The sequence below is a fragment of the Ursus maritimus genome, unplaced genomic scaffold, assembly GCF_017311325.1.
Source record: "Ursus maritimus isolate PB19 unplaced genomic scaffold, ASM1731132v1 scaffold_17, whole genome shotgun sequence".
Lineage (NCBI taxonomy): Eukaryota > Metazoa > Chordata > Mammalia > Carnivora > Ursidae > Ursus > Ursus maritimus.
In genome coordinates this window covers 45,190,733-45,201,145 of record NW_024424119.1, presented here as the reverse complement: position 1 = coordinate 45,201,145, position 10,413 = coordinate 45,190,733, and the positions used below count along the sequence as shown (strand labels likewise).

Sequence of the window (10,413 nt, the reverse complement as noted above, 5' to 3'; positions counted from 1 at the left end):
ATGTAGTTCATCGGAGTTTTAATTGGCAGTATCGTGATGACTAATGAAGTGGAGTTTCATGTACTCCGTGGTCTTTTGAATGTCCTCTTTTATGAAGTGCCTGTTCATATCGTTTGCCTACTTTCCCTTTTGATTATCAGATTTCTTCTTACCGCTTTGTAGTTCCTTTTTTCTTTCTTTCTTTCTTTTTTTTTTTCTTTCTTTCTTTCTTTCTTTCTTTCTTTCTTTCTTTCTTTCTCTCTCTCTCTTCTTTCCTTCCTTCCTTTCCCCTGCCTTCTTTTTTCTTTCTTTCTTTCTTCCTGGCACAAATCACATATTAAACAGTTTAATGAGTACATTGTCAAGAAAAATAAAAATTGTGATAATTGCATCTACTCTGGTTTAAAGAGCAGTGTAAGAGGCCCCCTGACTAGCCCAGCATTCAACCAGGGTAGGAGTTACTTATATATTATAAATACAGTCTTTGGCCAGAGGCATTGCAAATATACTCTCTAATGAAGGGTTGTTGTTTTATTCTTTCAATGGTATCTTTTGATGGATATAGTTTATCTTAATATAGCCCTGTGAATCATTTTTTTCCTTTACGATGAGCTGTTTTAAGAAATCTCTGCTTCCTCCAATATCATTATAATGTTCCCCTATGTTTTCTTCTAATGAAGCTGTTTGGTTGATGTTGGTAGTCTCATTATTATTATTTTACTTTTCCCATTTAGATCCGCAATTCATCTGTTTATGATTTGGGGATACATAAGAGATTAATGTCAAGAAGAGGTTTTGTTCTTGTTGCTGTTTTTATGTCAGTATTCAACTGACCCAGTGATGACGTTTATTGAATTCTGTCCCTGGATTTATAATCTATAATTACTTATTTCAAAGGGACTGTTTTCTGTGCAAGCCAGAGAAACACAATAGTTTGTTTTCAGGAGACATAGTGTGTACCTACTATATGTTGGAGGCTTTATATACGTATCTTACCCGTTTCTCAAAACTACTGTATTATTACTCCATTCTGTAGCTGAGAAAACAGAAACATCGGAAGGACAAGCAATTAGCCAAAGGTTAAATAATGAGGAGTGGAGCTATGATTCAATACGTTATCTTGCCTCCAAAGTCCATGTCTTGCCTTTTCTTCAAGTCTCACGGTGACAGCATTCATTAGGACTGTGGAGGGTGAGTAACCAGAGAGACGAGGGTATTAAGCTATAATCAACTGAGCTGTTCTAGTAACTGAGAGGAATATTTTTACCTGTAGCATTTATAAAACGCAGTTAGTTGTTCTTTGCCCTCAGTGACAATAACGGTTAAGGGTCAGTCCAAACAGTCTTGCACTGCAAACCTCCTGGGAGCTTTGCGTTACTGATTCTAGTTCTGAGGACAAAGCGCATGGTACGTGTTACCCTCCCCATTTGACAGATAAGGAAACTGAGAATCAAAGAGGTCAAGTGACTTAGCCAAGGTCACATAGCAAGGTCAAATATCCAATAGCAAACAGTGGTAGAGCGGGGTCCAGGATTTATTTAACTAGCTGACTCCCACCCCCGTGATCACTTCAGCTCCCTGCCCCAGTCACTGACGGAGGTGACCACTACGGTACATTAAGACCGGACTGAAGTCCATTAGACCCGATTAGCCCCTTTCTACTTTCTAGCCTTTAGGTCTTAGTCTCTCATTCTTCTGCCTGACTACTGCCAGGAGCCATAAAGCACTCTTGCAGCCCTCCACCTGGGAGCTGCCCTTTCCACCTTTCTGTCATTCCCAAACAGACTTCCAGGTCCTTCCTTCACCTGCCTCCAGCACATCCATGCCCCAAAGCAAAATGCTGAATTTGAATATGCAGCCGATGTTACCTGTCACCTCCTTCCAGACACAGAACTGTGTAATTGCAATAATTGTCTCACTATCCTCCCCGATGAAGCTCCTGACAACCTGATTTTAAAGACTCCATTGATTTTTACAGGGCTATTCTCGCCATTCCTCCTTCTACCCTCTACCTCTGTCCTCTGTAAATCAGACCTATTATTTCTTCCATGATTCCAAATTACAAGGCATTTTCATCATGGCCAGGCACTACAAAATTCTTCTTTTGGTCTTTCCTTCCTTATGGCTATGAGCCATTCATTCCATGAGGCTCTGACGTCATGTGAAGAACCCAGACAAGCAGGGAAAACAGGTTATTAAGGCAATGATAGAAACTCAATGAGGGGAATACTTAAAAGCTAAATATTTATCTGGGGGAAATGAGGAACACAGAGTAGGTCTGATGGCCAGTATAATTCACATTAGCACATCCATAAACCAAGGTTTCCTACAGTTGAGCCCTGAACATTTTGACACCATTGACATATTCATTTTCATGAGCACCTTGCCTTTAACACACACACACACACACACACACACACACACACACACACGTGCACATGCATGCAAGTGCGCACATACAGTCCTGCACAACACAACCAAAAAACGGTGCATCGTCAGAAGCCTAGAACAACTGTTTGCCTTCCCAGCCCAGTCTGGGTCCACAGCGGGTACATTTTGTGGAGTATCATGGAATTACTCAGACACCCATTATAGTGTCAAAGAAATGCCAAGGAAGCAGCACAGGGCATAAATAAAAGAATAATTCAGAGCTCCAATTTAATTTTTTTTCATTTCCTCTTCCCTTTTGAATAAACACTCCTGGTAGGCAAATGGGAGTTATGGATTAGAGTTTTCTATTTTAGCCTAGATCTGTTCCCCCCTCCATCTCCTTGGCACTCGATTTGTGTGATCTTCCCTAAAATGCCACTGGCCCGGCACTGCATTCCTGTCTTAGGCAAAACCTCCAATTAAAATCAGCAGGGAGTTTGCTTGAATTAGGAATCCCAGCCTGGGCTCCCCACCCGGGTGGTTCTGAAAGGGAAGTGTGCGTCTTTGAAGGCTCTGATGGGAAGCCCTGGGTGGCAAAGCCTCTGTCCTCCAAATGACGAGCAACTCCAGCTGTGTCCCTGGGAGACCTGTCAGGTCGCCAGAAAATCCTGGCTGAGGCAAAGACAGAGGCCTGCGGGGGAGCATGGCCCAGAGCCTAGCCTCTGCTCCAGCGTGGGTTATAGAGGGTAGGGAAAGTACACTGGGGATTGGAGGGAACACTGGGTCTGATCTGCTACATCCATGCTGTGTGACCGTGGGAAAGTCACAGTCCCTCTCTGGCCTTCGGTATCCTCTCAGTAGAATGAAAATCGCAAAGGCGTCCTATCTCGGGGGGTTGATGTGAGCATAGGAGGAACACAGCCACGATGTAGAAGGGGCTCAGGAAACACTGATCCTTCACCTAAGCCCCAGAGTCTCAATGTTCAGGGCTAAACGTGAGGGGGATGAGATGAGCTGAACATTTCTCAGTCTTCTTCTGGAAGGTTTTCTGCTTCTGTGGTCCACCCTGCTGCATGTGGCCCTCAGAGGGAGCCCACCCATCTGGTTCCAAGGTTTTACAGCTTTAAAAATAAAAATGCTTGCTGCCCTCACCTCCTCCCTCCCCCCGCCCCCGTCAGAATGAATTGAAATCACATCCAACAGAAAGATGCTGATTTCGATGTACTGGAGTCCATCTTTGGCTGCAAACGGAAGAGGCTCGGGATCCCCAGGGACAGAGGAAAACATCTGAAAACTTGGTCCTCACTGCCTTGCACCGACTGCCTTGCAGTGGGGCTGTGTCAGCCCTTCGTGAGACCCTCCCTCTGGAGCCGGCCTATTAAGCCTCTCCTCTGTTGCCAGGGTTGAGGCAGGCTGTCACCAGCTAGCCTGGGAAATGGTATTTATAGATCACAGTCCCTCCAACCCCTGGTCCCCAGCCTCTCCCCGAGCACTCGAGCACTCGTCCGTGAGCTCCAATTATCTGTGAATGGAGGAGAGGGGTCCCGGCAGGTCCAGAGGAAGCGAGGAATGTGATAATAGGCCCTTCACACTCCAACTTTCGGTATTTTTCCATGATTTCAGTTTACTTCTCTTCTCGTGGCCTGTGTCCTTCTTCCTCTTGCTGCATCATTGTAATTTCACATTACGGTACGCAGCACATGCCTGGCAGCGCTGGGGTTGGAGAGCGTGGAATGGGAACGTGGAGTGACTCCGTCGCGGATCTCGCTCCTCAAGCGCTCCGTGTCTCCGTCTGTGACTCAGCGGCTCCTTCGGGCTGCTCGGGAGAGCCTCCAGCACAGTGCCTGCGAGACAGTGAGGGCTCCAGACTTGTAAGCCGCCCCGTGCCTTGGCTGGTCTCGGGTGCTTTGAGCAGTGGAGCATTGCCACGTTTCCAAATATCCATGCTCACTCCCCAGAGCACTGGCTGGAGATGGAGAAAGTGTAGGAGATCGGTCTGGTTGAGGCAGAGTCCACATCATTGGAAGTTGCTTATGTCAAGAACAAACCCTCAAAACACTGGAATGAGCTTGTCTTTCTGATGTTGCTCTTTCCACAAAAGGAAGTATTGAAAAGCAGAAGAAAGTTCGCTGAGGTTGGGAATCGGGGCTCTCACTAGTGACATTGCTCCCTGTCTCTGACACCGAGTCCCCATTTCTCAGCAAAGGCCGAATTGACCTCGGGTGGCCCACCCAGCGTCCACGTGCCCTGCGCCTGTGAGTTAGGACAAACGCAGGCTTGGCTGAGCTTCTGTGTTTCCGTGCTGCCCACTCTGATTTCATTCCCTCCTCTTCTCCTTCTCCAGTCACCTGCTCAGGCCGCCGTCCCGTCTGCCCATGTAGGTCGGGCTCCACGGTCACCCCTGCAGTCTCCAACACCAAGTCCGCTTCTCCTCTTGCCGCCCTTCCCCGTGCTCCACCTCCCTCCTCCTTGTTCCCTTTCCTCCTGCCCCGGGCCTCGTGCTCCCTGCCCCCTCCCCCCTGCACGCAGCCTCGCTCTAAGTCCTCTGGCTGTATCATTAATGCCTTCTTTGATACAGCCCACAACCTCATGATTATTCTGAGGTCAGGAGCTGCAGGTGCCACGCAGCTCGCTGATGCGCCTCAGAGGGCCTCTGTCCCCAATCCCTCCTGCTCGACAGGGCTGGAATCCTAATTCGCCACTAGCCCCGTCGCTTGTGGCTGCATCACCGGGGACTTTCATCTTTTTCTTTCCCCCAACCAACGATTCTGAGGGCTCAGCCACAATGAGGCATTGATTCAAGGAGTGGGGGCTGCAGTGCTGACAAAGGGTCCCAATGATGAGACACGAGAAAGGGGGTGCTCGACGGAGTTATAGAATGCCTCGCAGATGGGAACAGAGGAGCTCTAAATGGGGTACTGTCCTGTCACTTGGAGAGGGAGTGACAGGGGCAAGTGTGGGCCATTTGAAAGAGGCATTTTGGAATGACGCTCTCGTCAGATGGAACCGTGCAATCAGAGACGTGTGGCGGGCCCCTGCAGCTCACAAAAATGTCAGATGACTCATAGCCAATATTCAGTCAATGTTCTGGTTTGGGAGGTGGGAGCCACAGGGCTCATTATTATCCCAGCTCCGTTTCCCGAAGGCTGGGCCTGCTGCTGTTCTCCAGGCTGTAATAGGATTGGTCTCGTGAAGCAGAGGCTGGGGAGGCCTGGAGCCGTGTGGGCGGACGGTATCGAGAACGAATACTGCAGCCCGGAGGGGAGAGAAGACACATTGGGTTATTTCATTGTTGCTGTTGTTGTTTTAATGAAAAATACAAGACAAATATTAATTTTGTGGTTCATTCATTCAGCAAACATTCACTGATACCACAAACAGTGAGGGAGCCGTGCTGGGGGTGAGCCGCTCGGGGGAGGACGGGTCTCCCCCTCTCAGGCCTGCCAGCCCGGAGGGGGAACTGACAGGGAAAGCAGGTGTCTCCCCACTGAGTTCAGAACCTTGCGAGGGAGGTTTCATTGCCAGGGGTGGGTGGTTCTGTGGATTTAAAAGGCAGAGCAGCTTCAAGGAGCACACTAATTATTCCTCCATTTTCTCTCAGCTGATAAGCAATGCGTTTAAAGCAGAGGATTCTGGGAAGCCGTGTCAACGCTATCCATTTTCAAATGTCCCATAGAACAAAATGGTTTCCCTCAAACTCCAGGGAGATAGTGAAATCCCTGAGAGTGTCTCAGTACCTTCAAAGGAATAGCTTATTCTCTGGGATAAGAGTGCTTATTATTATTACCTGTTTAATAATTGAGCTTATGTCAGGCTCTGTGCTAAATGCTTTAAATATATCCTCTCACGCAGTCCTTGCCCCCTCACTGCCGAAGATGGGCTTTATCGTGCTCATTTCAGAGGGGGATGCTGAGGTTCAGAGACACGAAGGGACTTGTTCCTGGTTACAGGACTGAGCTTTGAACTCAGTTCCGCTTGGGTCAGTGCACCCGCTCTTCAATACCAGGCTCTCCTACCCCCAGCCCCCTCTCGGTGCTTGGGCTCGGTGGCCGTGGCTCCAGGGTGCAAGGGATACAGCTGAGGGACTGCTGACCTCTCCTGCCCCAGGCAGTACGATGCACGAGGGCTCCTCTTCCCAGATTCCTAAAACGGAGATCGTGAGCCACTGCCACCACCATCACTGTCGTCATCAACACTGTGGCCGGAAGAAAGGCTTTCTTGACTCTTGCTTGACACAGATTTTCCAAAACCAATAGCGATGAGCCAGGAGACTTCTCCACTCACTCGCCGTATGGCTTTGAGTCCCTCATTTCACCTCTGAGCTTCTCTTGCCACGTCTGTAAAGTGCAGCTGAGAGTCCCTTTGCAGGAATAACAAGAACTAACTTTCATCGAGTCCTTAATACCGAGCAGTTTTGGGGATAAGCCTTCACATAAAAATTCATGCAATCCTCACCACAGCCCTGCATGGTAGTGGCGATTAGGAAGGTGGACGGAAGTGCCGGCGCTGTCTCAGCTCCTAAGTGGAGAAGCCAGGACTTGAAGCCATCTCAGACTGACCTCAAGTCCCCAGCTATTTTCAGGGTGTTGTTGTGAGGCTCAAGTCAGGAAATGGGAGCTGATGTGCCCTCGCAGGGTAGAAAGCGCCAGACGCGTGTAAGGGATTCTTCCTAGCATGGAAGACGGCCAAGAGATACTCGCACAGAAATGAGGAAAGAGGAGAGGCCACTAAGCTGACTGCCTTCCATATTTTTACCTATTCTTCTTCTGCTTCTTATCTGATCTAGTATCTATCTTCATTGGAACGTTTCAGTGGCTGGAACCCAGAGGCGGGCTTGGGTAGCGTTTATAAAAGTGTTGAGGGGCCGTGGGGGAGGGGGACCTAGAGATACGTGTTGTGATGCAAGTTCCACTGAATTGCGAGTTGGGAGCTCGGGGGAAGATGGGGGAGATAACATCTTTCTTACATGTGAGGATCATGTAAGATCATCAATATGGAAGCGCTAGGGGATCTGTAGAGTAAGCGCTAGGGGATCTGCAGAGTAAGCGCTAGGGGATCTCTAGAGTAAGCGCTAGGGGATCTCTAGAGTAAGCGCTAGGGGATCTGTAGAGTAATATAAACTATAATTTGTTTTTGTTCGGAGTTGTTGGATGTTATATAAACTCGTGGGAGGAATCCGGGAAGGGGGCTGGACCGTGATGCAGGTTAAACACAGGAGCCCCTAAGTTCTTCTCTGTGGCTCATTTCTAAAGTCTGTTGTGATCTGGCAGGGGTGGTAGTTTGGACACTCTAATTTCCTGGATCAAACTCCTTTGGGGGCCACTGTATAATGGAATCCTGGAGCTGGAAGGACCCCAAAGAACACTTACCCCAACCCTTCACTTTACAGGTGTGGGCACTGAACACTAGAAGGTTATAGGGTGTCCTATAGCTGGTCTGCGGCATTACAAGGAGCGACAGGGTAGTTCTTAGCATTTCTATTCAGTATCCTAACTATTATAACTGTTCCACTCAGGCCTTTCATCCGCTGGGCAGCTGTGCTTTGCATGATCGCTGGGGTCACCCCAACCAGCCCACTCCTGGTGGCTAACAGTCTCCGTTTTCCTTCTGTCCTCCAGGACAATCCAGCAGTGGCTTGCCAGGGTCCAGTCGCTTCTCTACTGCAACGAGAACGGGTTTTGGGGAACGTTCCTGGAGAGCCAGAGGAGCTGCGTGTGCCACGGCAGCACCACGCTGTGCCAGCGCCCCATCCCCTGCGTCATAGGAGGCAACAACAGCTGCGCCATGTGCAGCCTGGCCAACATCTCGCTCTGCGGCTCCTGCAACAAGGGCTACAAGCTGTACCGAGGCCGCTGCGAACCACAGAACGTGGACTCGGAGCGGAGCGAGCAGTTTATCAGCTTCGAGACCGACCTGGACTTCCAGGACCTGGAGCTGAAGTACCTGTTGCAGAAGATGGACTCGCGCCTCTACGTGCACACCACCTTCATCAGCAACGAGATCCGCCTCGACACCTTCTTCGATCCCCGGTGGCGCAAGCGCATGTCCCTCACACTCAAGAGCAACAAGAACCGCATGGACTTCATCCACATGGTGATCGGCATGTCCATGCGCATCTGCCAGATGCGCAACAGCAGCCTGGACCCCATGTTCTTTGTCTACGTCAACCCCTTCAGCGGGAGCCACTCGGAGGGCTGGAACATGCCCTTCGGGGAATTTGGCTACCCGCGCTGGGAGAAGATTCGTCTCCAAAACAGCCAGTGCTACAACTGGACTCTCTTGCTGGGCAATCGGTGGAAAACGTTTTTCGAGACAGTCCACATCTACCTACGTAGTCGGACTCGGCTACCTACCCTCCTGCGGAACGAGACCGGCCAGGGCCCCGTGGACCTGTCCGACCCCTCCAAGAGGCAGTTCTACATCAAGATCTCGGACGTGCAGGTGTTCGGGTACAGCCTGCGCTTCAACGCGGACCTCCTGCGCAGCGCCGTGCAGCAGGTCAACCAGTCCTACACGCAAGGGGGCCAGTTCTACTCCTCTTCGTCCGTGATGCTCCTCTTGTTGGATATTCGGGACCGAATCAATCGCCTGGCCCCTCCTGTGGCCCCGGGGAAACCCCAGCTGGACTTGTTCTCCTGTATGCTCAAGCATCGCCTGAAACTGACCAACAGCGAGATCATCAGGGTGAACCATGCCTTGGACCTCTACAACACCGAGATCCTCAAACAGTCGGACCAGATGACAGCCAAACTCTGTTAACCTGGGACTCCTTGCCATGGGCTTTCCCTTTTGTTGTACAAACGTAACAGAACAAAGCAAAGCAAAACAAAACGAAACAAAAATTTGTAAAATGTAATTAATATTCAAAGAAAAGGAGGAAGAGTCTTCATTCGTTGGAAACTAAAACGTTCTAGCAACTGTATAAAACCGTTGGGCATGTTTGTTATTTCTATACTCTGTCATGAAGAAGGGTCTCAGCCTTTGGAGGAGCTTGGAGGGGTTGCTGCTTAGGCCTCAGGTGCTGTATTGTGGGGGGAGAAGGGGAGAGCATATGCAATGAATTGCCAAGATCTCTGCTGTGCAGGTGCTAAGATTAAACACTAAAAAGAAAGAGAGATATATGTAATGTACAACCGACACTGCCATTTTTCCTTGTGGGAGGAAATGGACATAGATAAAGATATTTCTTGGGTTATGATTTCTTCCCTCTTTATGCCTAATTCCTTGTGGTTCTTTTGACTCATTCTTGCACAGGGGTGGGGATGCGATGACCGTGCTATCTTACCCGTTCTGAATAAACTGAAGCTAGTGAAGCTGGGCAGTAGGGGGGGCTCGTGGGGGAGAAACAGATACATCATCACAGGGTGTTAAAACAGTAAGGACCCTCACATATCAGCTGTCACACTCCTTGATTTAGTTTGTGAAATAGGCACGGAGAGAGAAGGGCAGGCCCGTGGCCATACATAGTTACTACCTGAATAAGGATCTGAACTCTGCCTTCTGACCTCCTTGGCAGCGCTCCTTCTTCTAAATCATGCTGGCCACTTTGTGGTTTCTCCTCCAGCTACACTGCCAAGGGATGAAATATTATTTTTCAGTCTCAGGTTGTTTCGATAGCTTTTTCTCTTTTAATTGAAAAAGCCCTTTCACTTACTTTCTCCCAAAACAAATGGTCTCAGATTTCCTAGAAGTGCTTTGCATATTAAAATTTTGTCTAAATAAAAATCAATAATCAAAATAAACTAAAATGGGGTAAGTTCTAACATTGCATTGCTCTGCCAGGCAGACTTCCCCAAATAAGTATGGGGGAATAAAATGATCCTTTGATGAACTCAGAACACACAGGCACACACGCATGCACACCCAAATTATAACGATGCCATTTCTTCAGCATCTGTGAAGGTGAGAGGCCTTGTTTTGGGACTTGGTAGTTAAACTGAAAGGAGAAACTCAAGAAAGAAAACCCATTTCCGAGCACTCCTGTAGAGGATTTGGGCAGATACCACCTCTCAGTCTTCAGGATCCCTGCGTTTATCTTTTTGGCGAGGTGGCACTTGCTGGAGG

The 10,413-nt window shown here is 48.9% G+C and overlaps 1 protein-coding gene across 1 annotated transcript in view; it reads left to right on the top strand.

Moving 5' to 3' along the window:
• BRINP1 (BMP/retinoic acid inducible neural specific 1) overlaps window positions 1–9,236 on the top strand; it is a 123,790-nt gene extending 114,554 nt beyond the window's left edge. The window contains exon 7 of the mRNA XM_008698837.2: window positions 7,968–9,236. Coding sequence (XP_008697059.1) covers window positions 7,968–9,108 — 1,141 coding nt within the window. The 3' untranslated portion in view covers window positions 9,109–9,236. The remainder of the gene's footprint in view (window positions 1–7,967) is intronic.
• The last annotated feature ends 1,177 nt before the right edge of the window (window positions 9,237–10,413 follow it).